Raw genomic sequence first — 17,799 nt, forward strand, 5'->3', positions numbered from 1 at the left:
GAAAGCTTATGCTCCCAATACTTCTGTTAGTCTTAAAGGTGCCACAGGACCCTCTGTTGCTTTTTACAGATTCAGACTAACACGGCTACCCCTCTGATACTTAAATTAATTATGAATTACTCTATTTTTATATAAATCAAAAATAAAGGGCCTTGCTCCTGAAAAACCCTGTAGTCATCATAAGTGGTCGACAACAGTTCTGGGGCCACTGCTTCATCTGGGGATGACAAGATGTGTACAGGTATGGACTGATCTGTCTCCTGCAAGTCCTAATCAGGTGGAGAAACCTCTTGTACTGGTTCTCTTCTGGACGGTTCAGAGGATGGGGTTCTGGGTCTAGGATAGGTAGCTGAAATAGGTCCCCTATGGAAAGGAGGTCCTCAAGCAGTGGCGCTAATGCAGATATTTCCTTGCGGGAGTGTGGGGGGGGGGCAAACTCCAGTCCTCGCCATTCCCCCAGCAGGGACCCAATTCTGGTTCCCACTCATTCCTCTCCCCCTGTAGGGACCCTGGTCTGGAAAGTCTCCCCCTTATCCACACAGTGCATTAACCAGTGCTACCAGGAATCGAGTTCTCAGTGGACCGTCTGAGCTCCGCTGTACAAGAATAGACTCCGTGCAACAACACTTGGCCTAGCTGCCCCTCCATCCAGACGGAGAGACAGCCAAACAAAATTTGAATGGCATTGCAAGTACACAGCTTCAGTGGTGCCCTGGACAAATCCACAGCAGCCATACTGATTTAGTACAGGAACACTACTTAAAAAGTGGTCAGGCCATGGTTCCCCCAGCTCCACAGCCTATGAAACTTTGAGCAAGAGCAAAAACCTCAGAGGGTGGGGGCATTTGCCCTCTCCTAATCCTCCCCAAATTGGTGCCACTATTCCCAAAGTGCACAGAAATTCCAAGTATGGTTGTAGGTATAAGGCACAGGAGATCAAACCAATGGGTACCATGGGTGTGGCTTCCTAAGTCAGCACCTTCTATAATAACGTGAATCTGATTCAGAGGTTTGCCAGGGGTATAAGATCCAGAAAGTCCAGATAAAGCAAATCTTGCAAAGGAAGACTCTCCATTTTCTTCTGAAGGAGCTGTGGTAAAAATAGTCCTCATGAAAGGGAGGCCACTGAAGTAATGCAAATATAAATTGGACATGCTCTACCTGGTACCAATATGGTCATCGGTACTGTGGTCAGAGTCCAGGTCAATGATAAAGGAAGGCACTTCACAGAAGCAAAAAGTGGAGAGCATGATTCCCAACAAAATGGTAAGGCCTTTGTAACAACATATAGCTTTGATGCCAAAAAAAGCGGACAATGTCAGTATCAAGGATACAGGCATGAGAGTATAACTACATGTAATCTAGATAGGGTCTGTACCAGAACCACAGATACAAAACCAGACATTGGTGCTTCACTAACAATACTAGTGTGATAAGTACCGATTGTATCAGTATGAGAGTAGCCAGTGCTGTGGAGAGTTAATCATGCAATCTCAGTACAGATGACCTTACGTTTGCCAATATGGTACCAGAAGAGATCGGAGGTAAGTCCATGGCCACATTGTGTTCAGTAACTTCACTATCAGAAAGGGTGTTCAGAGAACTCTCTTTAAGTCTTGAGCTACCCTTATGTCTGAAAGTCTGGCGGATTTATAAGGTTTGGATGCCAAACTTGGAGAAGGCGAGCTGCATATTTACTCCTTGTGGAAATTACATTCCTTCTTACTTTTGACTCCAAAGGGTTTTGTACAGACAGAAGATTTGGTGGCTGCTTCAACCATCCAGGAAGATGAAGCCGCAGAAGCACTCAGAGGATCTCTCATCCTACTCACACCTTCTTGTCAACTGTTTGAAATGGGCCATACTGATTATCACTACAAAAGTTTTTTTTCTCCTGCTGATAATAGCCCACCTTAATTGATTAGTCTCGTTAGAGTTGGTATGGCAACACCTATTTTTTCATGTTCTCTGTGTGTGTGTGTGTGTGTGTATGTATATATCTTCCTACTGTATTTTCCACTGCATGCATTCAATGAAGTGGGTTTTAGCCCATGAAAGCTTACGCCCAAATAAATTTGTTAATCTTTATGGTGCCACAAGTACTCCTCATCCTTTTTAGTCTCTGATCATTCAATGATTGCCTGTTATGTTCATTCCCTCTGAAGCACCTAGCATAGGCCACTGTCAGAAGACAGGCTACTGAACTAGTTGTATCATTGGTCTCACCTAGTATGGTTGTTTTTATGTTATGTTCTTATATGGCTGGGAAGCCTGGATCAGAGGCTGGGTGCACTGATTGTTCAAGGAGAAGCATCCCGAGGCAAGACTTTCTTTCTTGATAAGTTCTCTTGAAACATGTGAATTTATCTTGCAGATCTAAAATGGTCTGCAAGTGTCAGACCTGTCAGGGATGTGTGCTTCCTTGACACAGATCAAATATCTTAAATGACTATCAATCAGCAGCATGACAGCTTCCCAAGATGGACAATTTTTGAATCCCAAGGACTTATGGTTTATCATGGTGAGCAAACTGATACCGAGTACTTCCCGGGGAGAACAAAATACTGTTCCCAACAGGGAAAAATAGAAACTACACAAGAAATACTAAACTACTGCTAACTAAATAACTGACTATTTAAAATGTAGTTACTAGGACTATAGAAGGTATGCATGATAAAAGAGGAGAGCTCAGACTCATAGCCATGGGCAGTGAGAAGGAACTGAGGGTAGTTGTGATGGCCTGATCCTTTTGGCCCTCAGCTGGAAGCACAATGACATGCAGTGTGTAAGTGCTTCCCCAACCAGTATTGCTGATTAAAATCTCTATCCTGAGTGCACTAGGCATGCACTTATCAACTATGGAATATCTAGATCCATCTATCTATATATGAACAATCACTTGAAGAAGAATCACAATTCATTCAGTTTCAATTTCCAAGTGTCAGATATGAACACTAATCAATAAATCTGAAAAACAACTTACCTTCTCCATGACAGTAGGAAATAGAAACAGTTGTATGATGGGCTTCCAGGGAAATAACTGTTTCCTCTGATCCAGCAGTCGGTGAAATTAACTGCTCAAAAAAACCCAAACAAACAAATTAGTCATAATTTCAATGACAGCATTTTATTCTGTAGTACAGCAAGCACCTGCCACTGCCCAAAGTGCAACTGTAAAAATACAAAATGATATATTCACTGTCTTCAACTACTAGTTTTTGTTCAACATGTATATTGTCAAAATGGCATCAAATAACAGAAAGCACTTAAATATTGAAGAGCTAATATGTCAAAAAGATTATTCTGACAATACATGTTACAAATATACTAGAAAGATGATATCTGAGAATAGGTTCATTAATAAATTTTAACATCTCAGAAACCACTCTAAGGTGATCCCAAAAAAATATAAGATGCTCTTGACTGGAAACACATATTTATATATTTCCTAGATAAAATTCTGTCAACATTAATCTACCAAAAATCAATCAAGTTTAGTAAATTTAAATATCTAATTTTTGATGTATACGTCTAGTGCAGGGGTAGACAACCTATGGCATGCGTGCCAAAGGCGGCACGCGAGCTGATTTTCAGTGGCACTCACACTGCCGGGGTCCTGGCCACTGGTTCGGGGGGCTCTGCATATTAATTTAATTTTAAATGAGGCTTCTTAAATATTTTAAAAACCTTGTTTACTTTATATACAACAATAGTTTAGTTATATATTATAGACTTATAGAAAGATACCTTCTAAAAACATTAAAATGTATTACTGGCACGCGAAACCTTAAATTAGAGTGAATAAATGAAGACTCGGCACAACACTTCTGAAAGATTGCCGACCCCTGATCTAGTGGGTGCATCCACACGAGGGCTTGTAATGCCTATAACACTACTGTTTTGGATCACAAAACTCTGCATTATCCCCCTTATCCATCCCTCATTCGTGTCTCCATTTTAATCCCACCATTCTCAAATCCCTATAGCAAAGCTTCTATCCTTCCAGATAAGAGGTTCTAAACAGAATGATTCACCAATCAGCCAGATGTGCGTTGGCCGAACCATTGGAACACACTGAGGCACTCCTCCACCTCACTTTAAAAATTAGGACAAAGCCTCCAGGGTGCTCCAAAACCCAAATATTGAGATACTAATGTCTCCTACATACAATAGTACAATGAATAACCACCATAACTTTTGGCTAGCTCAACTCTAGCTATTGTAATGAATGGGATTTCCAGTAGCCAGTGCAAGTCATAGCTATAGAAATAAGAACGTTTTTGAAGGAGGTCTACAGGAGATATAATATATAGCTGATAATTACTTGAGACTATATACAATTCTCTTTTAAAATATAATCTTGAATGTTCTGAATCCACTGTTTTCCCAAGTTTGGTCTACTTTCTGCTCATAGATCAAAACTGCTTGAAGATGTGATGGATTGTTCCTATAAAAGTTGCCCATTTTTAACAGTAGGCAGCAATCATTTGCAGGTCAGTTAAAGAAGAGGCTGCAATAGTACTGTAGGTTATCTATTCTGTTTGTAATCCTAAATGTTCTGAATCCCCCCAGTTCTTAGGCTCTATTAGAAGAAAATACTTAAGCATGCATTTAACATTAAGCATGTGCTTATGTCCCAATAAACTCCAATGGGACATAAGGACATGATTATGAATTATCCTGAATTGGGGCCATAGTCCCTGAACTTTCTATAAACACATTTTCCTGTAAATTTTCTGTTATGCAATACAACCGAAAGAGTATCTGATTTCTGTCCTTAAGATGCCTTAAATTCTGCTTTTCATTCAACTACTGAAGGATTTTTGAGACTGATTTGCCATCTTAAAAAGTAGCTTACCTCAGACAACGATTTTAAAAGACACACTTCTTTAAATCATAATTAGAAATCACCACATTTCATTTACTATCATCATATCTACAACAGGGACAACATGGTCTAGTGGTCATAGAATGGCTCAATGTCAAAAGTAGTTCATACTCTGCACTGACTCACTGAGTAACTTGGGCAAGTCATAATGTCACTATGCCTCAGTTTTCCACCAGCAAAGAATTTAATACTTGCCTACTTCATTGTGATGTCTGATGCTTAATTAATTAATCTTTACTATGCACTTTCAAATCCTTAGATGAAAGATGTTATGAACGAGTATAAAATATTAATATTTTACACCAAATCCAAAGTAAATTAAAGTCTTTTTACCAAACTATTATTTTGATATTTAAACCTTACAATTAATGTTAAAAAAAATCATAACTTTTAGTGAGAATGAATGGAAAAGACATTATGGAATAGTGATTTTTAATCATATCTCTGATAAAATAAGTACCAGAGTACTCAATTTATGAATAAACATAAGGCTTACTTATAAAAACATTACTTCCTTTAAATATTTTTATCCAATTACACAGACACACACCCTTGAATATACAAGATTAAAGGAATATAAAGATCAGGGAAAAAACAAAATGCAAGAAAACTGAATAAATTTCAAGGTGGTGAGGTAATGTACTGAAACACTCAAAATTTCAATAAATTCCTCGTCAATGCCAAAGCAAACATCAACAGCCTCCTTCAAGACCTACTAGACCAAAAAAACATAATTCAGACAATCAGAGAACTGAATTTTGTTAATTCTAGTTCTCTTTTGAGAAATAGCACGTGTTGCTCCAAGCCCTCTCTTTTACTGTATTTCTCCTGGCTCTACAAAAGATTTACATGCTTGTTTATCCATCTTAAAAGTATAAAACTGAAATGTCATCCTTACTGTCCTCACAATATTCAAGTTTACTTGCAAAAAGAATAAGTAGTCAGTCACATAGCCATGGATCTAAGTAAGTTGTGTACAGGGTGGATAACAATCAATATTTATAAAAATGTTTATTTAAATTGGATTTTTCTTTTCTAAAATAAATCTACTTAAAAGTGAATTTCAAATCATGTGAAAGCCAAAGCTTACTGTAATCTATTTGAACTATTTAAATTAAAATTAAAAAAGATAGTATTCAAGCAGTACAAAGTTTTACAGAAAGTCACACCACTGAACTGGTGGAAGTCATTAACTAAGAACCTGGAACCAGAGTATGCTGAAGTGCTAAACCAGCTTTTGACAGCAGTAATCTCTTCTGTAGGTGCAGAGAGAATAGTTTCTTCATTTCAGTTTATTCAATCAGTTCAATTCAATGACTGGCTCTCATTCAAAGCTGAGCAATTGATTGGGAGCAGAAAAAGCTTGTTTTCCTCTTCCAACCTGGCACACCTAATAACTAGGTGTGAGAAGGTGAGATCCACTACTTCTAAAAATTTGAATGACATTGGGACAATCAGTTAAATTCATTAACCACAATTAATATTTCCTTTGTCTAATAAATGGTTTAGTTTTAAATTGCAAAACATTGTTTGATAGTTAATTTTTTCTTATGTATTCAACACATTTAAGGTAGTTTTATTCAACTAATATATAATTTTCAAATGCTGTGTTTGAACATTTTTGATTGAATTCCAATTTTCAACCAAATGCAGCCTTACACAAATCGCAAGTAAAAACAATCATCTAGTAAATAAGAAAACCATCATTTACTATTTTCTAACACAAAAAAATTGTAAAATTAAGAATCTGAATAAAGGTATACTAAGCTATATGATTGCTTAAATAAATATGTATGAACACAGTATCTTCCTGGACAGTAAAAAGAAGTACCAAATTTAGTGTAAAGGCTAGATTTAGTTGCAAATCAAAATGTTTTAATCATTACTAACCAATGAGAATCAATCTTTCTTTAGAAAAGATCACTAAAAATGTACAAATACAAATAAGACTAAAATCAATTATTTAAATCAAGGTTTCCTGCTTGCTGATTTAAATCATTAATATAGATTATTTAAATCACTTTGATTTAAATCAATCCCAACCTGGTTGTGTAAACACTAATATTATTACTAAATAATTTGTGACAAAGATACAGAAAAGACTGTGCTTTAATACCATAGGCCAAAGACTCCCAAACTGTGATCCTTAGACAATTAGTGGTTCACCAACCACATGCTGGTAATTCACAGAGAGATCGCCAGTTACATGATTTTGGTTTCTCCTTATTTACAACTACTAAATTGAATTAAAGGACAGATAAACAACACTGAACCTGGACTAGTTCAGAAAGAATGGAAAACAAGTATTTAAAAATAAATAAGACTCACACCTATCATATGTCTTTATATATTTTGATATTGTGATGAGAATAATGCCAGCCTTGTTTATATTTTAAATGTGCTATTAAAAAAAGAAAAAGAAAAGATGTACAGAATTTCTAGAATACATTCAATAAAAGAGGTGGAAAATGAACATTATTTTTACATTAAACAACTGCTATAGTTGCAACAGGGATGTCATGCAATTGTGAATGAAATGGAAGGTGATTCCACCGGAATGAAAAGGAAAGAAGATGGTCCACAGAGAACAGTTATTAAATATGTGATCCACCTTATAAACAAGTTTGAGAACCCCTGCCAGAAACCCTAGACTAGAAATAAATTTAGTTTTTCTTTTCAACCATGTAAATACTGATCAGTGTTACAGAGGGAACACACTGTCTCATGAGGGAGGATCACAGAAGAGTCATTTTATGAAGCAGTGGAGAAAGCAGATACAGAAGTCTGCACTTACGTTTTCAATGTCTCAGTAACACCTTTTAACTAGGGCTGTCAAGCAATTAAAAAAATTAATCTCAATTAATAGCACTGTTAAACAATAATAGAATAGCATTTATTTAAATATTTTGGGATGTTTTCTACATTTTCAAATATATTGATTTCAATTACAACATAGAATTCAAAGTGTACAGTGCTCACTTTATGTTTATTTTTATTACACATATTTGCACTGTAAAAAACAAAAGAAATAGTATTTTTCAATTCCTCCATTACAAGTACTGTAATGCAATCGCCATCATGAAAGTTGAACTTGCAAATGTAGAATTATGGACAAAAAAATAATTGCATTCAAAAATAAAAAGATGTAAAACTTTAGAGCCTATGAGGCCACTCAGTCCTATTTCTTAGTCAGCCAGTGACTCAGACAAACAAGTCTGTTTACATTTGCAAGCACATCCCCTGGAATGGTGTCCAAAGCATGAAGGGGCATACGAATGTTTAGCATACCTGGCACGTAAATACCTTGCAATGCCATCTACAAAAGTGCCATGCAAACGCCTGTTCTCACTTTCAGGTGACATTGTGAATAAGAAGTGGGCAGCATTATCTCCCATAAATGTAAACAAACTTGTTTTTCCTTGCGATTGGCTGAACAGAGAAATAGGACTGAGTGGACTCCTAGGCTCTAAAGTTTTACATTATTTTGTTTTTGATTGCAGTTATGTAACAAGAAAAAAAAATCTACATTTGTAAGTCACACTTTCACAATAAAAAGATTGCACTACAATATTTGTATAAGATGAACTGAAAACTATTTCTTTTGTCATTTTTACAGTGCAAATATTTTTAATAAAAAATAATATAAAGTGAGTACTGTACACTTTGTATTCTGTGTTGTAATTGAAATCAATATATTTGAAAAAGTAGATAAACATCCAAAAATATTTAATACATTTTAATTGATGTTCTACTATTAACAATGCAATTAAAACCGTGATCGTGATTAATTTTTTTTATTGTGATTAATTTTTTTAATTAATTGCATGAGTTAACTGTGATTAATTGACAGCCCTACTTTTAGCTATTAAAAATGAGACCGGTATCAGTCAGAAACACACCTGGGTGAAAACTACCAATATCTACTCTGAGCTATTCTAATGTCTTTGGTTAGATGTATTTATTTGCATGGAACATATGGGCCCCAATAGTCAAAGGTGTTAACATAACCCAATCACCAAAGAACATTAAACACTCAAACAATGTTTGGGGTTTGGTATACAGAAACCTTAGCCTGCTTAGTACCATGGGAAACATATTATCAAAATCCTCTTAACATTTTATTAAAGGATACAGAAAAAGAAGGAAAAATAGTTAAAGCATTTGAAATGTAAATATTAAATAAGGTTTTCATTTTAACAACATCCCCTTGCTCCCTTTAGTTGGAGAGATGTTTCAGAAGGAAAAATCCCTTGTTTGACAATCTCTTAGATTGTATAAAAGATGGCAAAAACTGTCCTTTTGGAGAAAACAGAAGAAATTAGTAGAGATGGGCTGGAGCTGTTATTGTTGCTGTTAAAGTCCGATCCCATTTCCTAAGAACACAAAACAAGATAAACACATACAAAAGAGGAAAGAAAACAAACAGCAAAGATAAAAAATGCAGCTTCTGTCTGTGGTGCTGAATGTCACTTGCAACCTCACTGGTGGAAAAACACAGGCCCAATACACGGTCTTAATAGCCACTCGGAGACCTGACTCTGGCCTTGGCTACACTGGCGCTGTACAGCGCTGCAACTTGCTGCGCTCAGGGGTGTGAAAACATCTCGCAGCGCTGCAAGCTATTCCCCTCGGAGAGGTGGAGTACTTGCAGTGCTGCGAGAGAGCTCTCGCAGCGCTGGTGGCGCGACTACACTTGCGCTTCACAGTGCTGCCACGGCAGCGCTGTGAATCCCCAAGTGTAGCCAAGGCCTAATTTGCACCAGCTTCAGGAAGCTTAGATGCTTTTAGTTGCTGTTATGGTCACAGGCTTAGAGTGGTGTTGCAAAATGTACAATCTTGGCTGGCTAAGCCAGACACTTATTAGACAGAAGGAAAAAGGAGAGAGAGGAAGCAGAAGATATAAAGTGAAGAAGGAAAATGAAATGTAGGGTGTGGGAGGAAAACAGACAAAGTCTCACAACCCAGGTGATGTTTGGGATTCAGATGGAACTGGTGAAGATGCCATGTCATGTCTCTCTCTCTCTAGCCCAGTCTGGTCAGGACATCTCTAAGGATCAGGATGACGAAGACCCGAGATCCCAGGAGATGGTAGGAGTGGCAGCCATGATTCACAGATCCATAAATTACAAGGCCAGAAGGGACCATTGTGATCATCTAGTCTGACCCCCTGTATAACACAGGCCATAAAACTTCCCCAAAATGATTCCTAGACCATAACTTTAGAAAAACATCCATTCTTGCTTTAAAAATTGTCAGTCAGTGGTGGAGAATCTACCACAACCTTTAGTAAGCTGTTTCAATAGTTAATTACTTTCACTGTTGCAACACTTATGCAACTGAGGTTGTTGATTACAATCTCTTCACCCTTCCCAAGTGAACAAACAATGGGTCACCTGATTCCAAATGTGCCATTCCCACAGATGGATACACAAGATGATAGACTGAGCTACTCTCTGTTGAGGTAGTACATAACCACATTACTCATGAGAATCTAAACAGATTCCCTCTGATTTGAGTTTGGAAAGGCCTTGAGAGCCAATCCAATGCCCTTTTGTTCTAGTACCAAATTCCCCAGGGGGTAAACCCCTATGGCACTGACCCAAAATTCTTCAGCAACAAGCCTGGCAGCAAGGCAGAGGCATATGATCCAGTACCAAGATCAACACTAGTCTTCCAGAGCTGAGTACAGGGTATCATAACTGCACCAGCAAAAACATGTTTAACTAACATTAGGGTCTAGCAAACACAGTAACCAAGAAAATGCAAAGATAAGGCTCCTACTATGTCCGCAATTTTCCCAGGTTTTACAATATCTGAAATCAATAAAATGCATGTCAGGCATGGACACATTTTCCAACTATGTGAGCCATATCTTTATAAGCAGATGTAGATTTCTCACTGGCAATAAGGCACACTTATACCACTCTGGCTATGTAAAGGGGCCTTAAAAGCTTAGCTCAAGAGAGGACCCAAGCCACAAAGAGCATTAAAGACTGAACTGAACCTAGAAACATTTTTTAACCTTAAAAATGAAGAATACACATAAAAAAATATACAAGTGGTAGTAGTAATACACTGCCTCTCCAACATGCCTCAATCCTAATCTGGAAGGACTAATTCTAGACAGTAGAGAGAACTTGAGAACTGGTACCTAGATATAACCCAGGGCACAATCTGGATGGTTGAACAGCTGTGTCCCCTCAGTTCTCCAACCTGGGATGCCTTTTACATTGCTTCATTGTGAGAGCAACCACTTCTGCCCTGCTCACATGCAGCCTCTGGCATGCAAATTACTCCCAGTTATACTGCAATAGTGTTACAGCCAACCACCCTTGAATCGCACCGCAGAGCAAGACCAGCAAATTCCCAGTCCCAGACTTTCCCCAAGAAATGTGCATCTTGTAGTGTCCAACCCTCTCCTGGACATCACACGTTAAAGTCCATCATTTTATTAACAGAAAATGATATGGACAAATCCTGTTATCTCAAATGACGTTTTTCAAACACTTCAATCCAAGCACATTGGTTTAGTTAAAACAATAAAACAAATTTATTAACTACAGAAAGATAGATTTTAAATCATTACAAGTAATGAGGCATAAAAGTCAGAATTGGGTACAACGAAATCCTAGGGTTAGAAGACTGCACCAGTTATCTAGTCTAACCCCCTGTCAAGATGTAGGATTTGTTGGGTCTAAACCATCCAAAATAGGTGGCTATACAGCCTCCTTTTGAAAACCTGCAGTGAAGAAGTTTTTACAACCTCCAGAGGCAGTCTGTTCCATTGTCCTACTGTTCTTACAGTTAGGAAGTTTTTTCTGAGATTTAATCTAAATTTGCTATGCTGGAGTGGGATTCCATTGCCTCGTGTCCTACCCTCTGGGGCAAAAGAGAACAACTTTTTTTCCATCTTTTTTATGGCAACCTTTCAAGTATCTGAAGACTGCTATCATATCCTCTTAATCTCTTTTCCAAACTAAACATACCCAGTTCCTTTCACCCTTTGCTCATATGGCTTGCATTCCATCCCTTTGATAATCTTTGTTGCTTGCCTCTAGATCCTTTCAAGTTTCTCTACATCCTTTCTATACATTGGTGACCAAAATTGTACACAGTACTCTAGCTGAGGCCTAACCAGCACTGAGTAGAGTGATATCACGTCCCATGACTTGCATGCTATGCCTCTGTTAATGCAACCTAAAATTGCATTTGCTTTTATTTCAACAGCATCGCATTGCTGGTTCATATTGAGGCTGTGATCCACCACAACTCCCAGATCCTTCTTAGCAGTGCTGCTGCCAAGCCAGTTTCCCCCCATTTTCTATTTGTCCACTTGATTTTTCTTTCCTAAGTGTAGTTCCTTGCATTTATTTGTTGAATTTCATTTTGTTGTCTATACCCCAGTTCTCCAATTTTTCAAGATCCCTCTGAATTTTAGCTCTATCTTCCCCCTCTCAGCTTTGTCTCATCTGCAGACTTGATCAGTATGCTCTCTAAACCTATATCTAGGTCATTACCACCACCAGATCCAGAACAGAACCCTGTGGAACATCACTTGAGACCTCCGTCCTATCCAATATCATTTCATTAACAGTTAATCTTTGTTCGCAGTTGTTTAACCAATTATGTATCCACTTAATGATAGTTCTGTTGAGCCTGCATTTCTCCAGCTTATTTATCAGAATGTCATGTGGGACTATGTCAAAAGCCTTGCTGAAGTCCAGTTTTTTATGTCCACCGCATTCCCCATACCCATCAAATCAGTTACCCTGTCAAAGAAAGAAATCAAGCTAGTTTGGCATAATTTGTTCATGGTAAATCCAGGCTGGCCGCTAGTGATTACCCCTTAATCTTCCAGGTATTCACAAACTGAACGTTTTATATCAAGGGTCGGCAACGTTCGGCACACGGCTCGCCCGGGTAAGCACCCCAGCGGGCCGGGCCAGTTTATTTACCTGCTGATGCCCCGGGTTCGGCCAATCACGGCCCCCACTGGCCCCGGTTCGCCGTCCCGGGCCAACGGGGAACAGTGGGAAGCCGCGGCCAGCACATCCCTCGGCCCGCACCGCTTCCCGCCGCCCCCATTGGACTGGGACAGTGAACCGCTGCAAGTGGGGGCCACAATCGGCCGAACCTGCCACGTCAGCAGGTAAATAAACTGGCCCGACCCAGTAGGGTGCTTACCCTGGCGAGACGCGTGCCGAACATTGCCGACCCCTGTTTTATATATTGCTCTAGTAGCTTCCCAGGTATCAAAGTCAGGCTGAGTGGACTATAAGTTTCCCAGCTCTTCCTTTCCCCCCTTTTTAAAGATGGGCACTATGTTAGCCCTTCTCCAGTCTTCTGGGATCTCTCCTAAGTAAATCGCAACACCTAACTTAACAAGCTAAGAGAATTCAAAGCAAAAAATCTCTCACCACCTGCTGCAGCAATCTTACTGATCTCTTTCAGACAGGATCTCTCCCCAGTCTAATGATGCTTCCTTTGTCCTTCGAGTGTAGTCAATGCCATGAGTAGAGATGAAGGGAGAGATGATTTCCCCACTCTGTATACTTTTCTTTGAAAATTATCTCCAGCTGAGGTTCAGGAGACAGCAAGTCTGTGGGGACAGGAACTTCCAGCTGTTTCTTTGCCAAAATGGAGATTTCTCATTCACACCCTTTTTCCTGCCAAAGAATAGCTGCTTAACCGCATCCATTTGATTTTGTTGACACCTGGCTGAGATGTCAGTTTGCCTTTTGTCTCTGAGGAACTGGTTTGTGCCTGCTTTACTAAACTTGGAACATATCTAAGTCATGTTATACACAATAGAATCTTATAACTTTACATACAACGTAGCCAAACATTTTCCCAGTACAATAATAAGCAAATTATGAGTTTTCAAATGATACTTCACAACGCATATTTTGTACAAAATTTATCATAGCCTTGTAAAAAGGGTGAACATAAGTATGCAGACTGTCACAGTACCTGTTTAATCTTTAACTATCACTGCCAGACCAAGGCCAGACACCAACTAGTTGTGAATATGGATTTTTTTATGTCTACTCTTATCCACTTATAACTAGATTTAAAACAATTGATTTCATATAGCGCGCTGACACCTAAGTGTAATAACTTAAGTGACAAAGAGTCCTGTGGCACCTTATAGACTAACAGACGTATTGGAGCACAAGCTTTCATGACATGCATCCGATGAAGTGGGTATTCACCCACGAAAGCTTATGCTCCAATACATCTGTTAGTCTGTAAGGTGCCACAGGACTCTGTCGCTTTTTACAGATCCAGACTAACACGGCTACCCCTCTGATACTGTAATAACTTAGTGAGTACTGGACTGGGATAAATTTTAATTAGTAAACTGACAATGTAAAAGTCTTTGTATCCCACAGCCAGGACTCCATGTTACCCATGGTTCAACAGACATGGAATTCAACACTTACCACAGAACTGTAATCCAGAAGCTCTTTTTTAAAAAGTGATGTTTCTGGCCCTTATATGGTTGCAGAAATAACTTAGAAAATATAAGGGGAAATCTGAGGCGATGGCTGAGTGAGTGTGTGCTGAAGTGTCTGAGAATACTGGGGCAGCTAGAAGTAGAGGAGGTGTCTGGAGTTGCAGTGGGTGGATGTTTGTAGGTTGCCTGGGGCTGCTTGAGCAGGGCAGAGAGTACTCAAGAGCATAGCTGTTAGAAATGGGTGTCTCATGTGGCCAGTGGTTGTTGATGGTGGCTAGAATAGCTAGGTGTTAGCAGTAACTGGCTGGATGCTAGGGAGGTGGGAAGAGGCTGTTGCAGCTGGCTGCAAGGGAAAAGATGAGGGAGCCTGGGCCAATATTGGGCCCCTTATGCTGTAGCTGACACTTCCCTCTGTGACTTCTACCAACTCTTGCCTTTCATTGCTCCTTAATGGCTGGGATCCAGCATGGGAAGCAGTGAGAAAGAAGACACTGGCTGCCTTTTTAGCTGCAGCCAGATCAGCTGATGGAGGTGCAACTTCAGCCTGGCCAAAGCTCGGTTGGATGTATTAGGATTCAGGGTGCCAAATGTGTAACTGCTATACAAGATATGCAACACTTGGTAGCCTTGAGGAAATTTGAGTCACACTTACACCTAGGTAGTTAAGAGAAGCCAGATGCGTAGGCAGAATCACACAGGACCAAGACCATTGGAAATGAACCAGTGAGGCTGCCTACAATCTCCCCACCTTCCTTAGTGCATGTGGAAGGAAGGAGGTTCTGAGCTGAGCTGCCTGGACAATGTCATGGTGTCCAGAGTCCAGGGACATGCACAGAATTGAGAAAATTGGTGCGAGTGAGGTGAGAGGAAGGGACAATGTCATGATTGCCAAGGTCCAGGGACAGGGAAAAGATGGAGGGAAGGAATGGGATACGGAGAACACTGAAAGTATTCCCTATTGACTTTTTTTTTTTACATCAATTACTATATTAAGTTTAAACCACAGTTGTGTGTGTTTGTGGAGCCTGAAGGATGAGATTGAAGAGTATTTCACAAACAATAGAAAAAATGAATAGTACCATAAAATGTAGGGGTGCCTGCTGTGATATTTGGGCTCATTGTGCCACAACATACACTTGCCTAAGCCTATAAAAATCCCTTCAGCTATTCAATTTCCATACAATATATGTTATATCTTCAAAAGAAAAAAGAGTTTTTACTTTTAATTTAGAAAAGCAAGGAAATTAAATACACAAAATATCTAAACAATATTGAAATGAACCAAACCTGAAAACACAGGAAGCTCAAAATTAAAGCTGAAGCTGTTCTGAATTAACAAGCTAGTGTCTTCTCCCCACTTCTGCCTCCTCCTCTAAACAATGGTATGAGATACTGTAAGAATGTCATGTTAACCTTATGTCTGAATTTCATGAGTTTTGATATCTTCTGTCATGGCTTTAATGGTATTTTAGTTTTGTTTTTTTTTTTAATTCTACTTATAACTGAATCACAAATGTCAAGTGCTAAGATCAGTACATTAATCAAAATTTCTCTTGAAATTACAATGTAATTACCATTAGCTCAAACTTCCTATTATAGCACAGATTTGAATTATGATAACTGACTATCTGGCTTTTAATATAATGAGCTCTTTAAAAAAAAAAGTTGATTAGAATGAAGTTCTTTATCATAGAAGCAAATTTTCTTGGCATATATTTGTCATTGGGGACAATTAGGCAAAAGTATTCCCTTTAAACAAAGAATATTTTATAAGGTAAATATTCTGAAACTAAAAGAGGAACTAACTTTCCCTGTACCATACAGGACAGATCATATAAAGTTTAAGTAAGTTATTTTTCTAACACCTTCCTCTTTCTGCCAGTTTTTAACTCAATAATACAAGTGAAAGATGTTACTGTATTGATTGATTAACTACATATTTTACTAAGGACTCTGAAATGTTAAATTTAAATAGATATACTCTCTCAACCACAGAGGTATTCACATTTTTAGCTAGGTCAATGGTGTGCAAACACATCTTGTGGGATTTGAAATAGCTCCTTAAAATGCACAAGGACAATCATTAAGCAAGATCTAGTATCTATCACACAAGAGCAACTCTGCTATTAATTTTATTTAGATTTCTTTCTAGTTAGTGAATCAGTACAATTATTTGTTGTCTACTAACATTGACAAAACAGATCCTATGTATCACTCCCTTTTCATCACTGCCACACCTGGCTTTGGTATACTCTGAGAAATGAAACTGTTCAGAAGGCTGGAGTGCCAGAAGTTGATCCATTTGGAGGCAGACTTCACTGTTCATGGGAAACAATGCAGTCTGTTAGACTCATCTTACAATTGGGAATCAAGAAGTTCTGGGTTCTAATCCTAGCTCTGCCACTGACTTGCTGTATGTAGTGGTTGAAACGACTCATTTCACCTCAATGCTCCAGTTTACCCATCTTTAATAATGGAGATAATACTGTACCTATTTCACTGGAGTGTGCGAGGATTAATTTGTTAATATTTGCACAGCATTTTGAACATATATAGTGCTATAAAATTGGCAAGTACTATTATTGTTTAGTCTCCAAGAGAACTCTTGACCAGAACAAAGATTGCTTTTATAGCAGGACTGTTGCAGATTGCTGATGGCCCTGTACATCTAGTTGCCTGTGATCCCCAAAAGATTTGGTGCTTACAGTAGTGCCTTTCATTTGTTCTTTCATAAGGAGGAGAACCTCCTAAGAACACTATGTCCTACCTTAAAGTCTGTGTGCCTAGCAAATGTCAGCAAAAGCCCTTCAGCTATCAAAGTGTTACATGAAGTTTAAGTACTGCAGGTCCTCTTGGTAGTCAAGTCCAAACCATAAATTAAAACTAGTAACTGTCCAACTGTTCCAGAAGAAGATAAAAAGTCATGTTTCTTCTCCTCTGGACAAGTTTCAAGGTATCTAAGCCACTAAATGATTAAAGAAGGCAGGTCCTCAGAGTAACATCAATATCTGTACAGGGAAAGATGAACACGCAGTCTCTCTTGGTTATATTCCAAATTGTCTTTCTTTCTGAGACCCAGGTGGCACTTGGTGGGTACTGATGGTACATTCTGAGCCACGTGTGGCATGATCTACATCTCTAAAATGGGACAGGGGAGAAAACTGAGTGAAAAGATCCCCCTGAAAGGGTGTGAATATGTAGTTTGACCTCCCAGTATTGCATACTTCACCTTCCCAAGGAGGTAAAATAAGCAAGTTTTTTATGGAAAGTATGTGAAAAAAAAAGTGATTAACTACACATTTAAACTCAACAGATTTTATCACAATGTTCTGTTACAGATTCATTGACCTACCTATTACTGATCTCCTGAGCTACCCCTATTCCATGGTTCATAAGTCAAAGTTGTAGTTGGCTCTTTTTTCTGAAGTATACGGTGTGGGACTCCCTCAAACAT

The 17,799-nt window shown here is 38.7% G+C and overlaps 1 protein-coding gene across 2 annotated transcripts in view; it reads right to left on the reverse strand.

The window, feature by feature from the left end:
- Positions 1-17,799, reverse strand: part of FUT8 (fucosyltransferase 8) — a 243,814-nt gene that overhangs the window by 157,592 nt on the left and 68,423 nt on the right. For both annotated transcript variants that reach the window (XM_034769407.1, XM_034769408.1), the window contains one exon: positions 2,984-3,074. Coding sequence is in view for 1 of the 2 variants with exons in the window: in XM_034769408.1 (XP_034625299.1) it covers positions 2,984-3,074 (91 nt within the window). In the remaining variant the exon portion in view is untranslated. The remainder of the gene's footprint in view (positions 1-2,983; positions 3,075-17,799) is intronic.

Source organism: Trachemys scripta, chromosome 4 (genome assembly GCF_013100865.1).
Source record: "Trachemys scripta elegans isolate TJP31775 chromosome 4, CAS_Tse_1.0, whole genome shotgun sequence".
Lineage (NCBI taxonomy): Eukaryota > Metazoa > Chordata > Testudines > Emydidae > Trachemys > Trachemys scripta.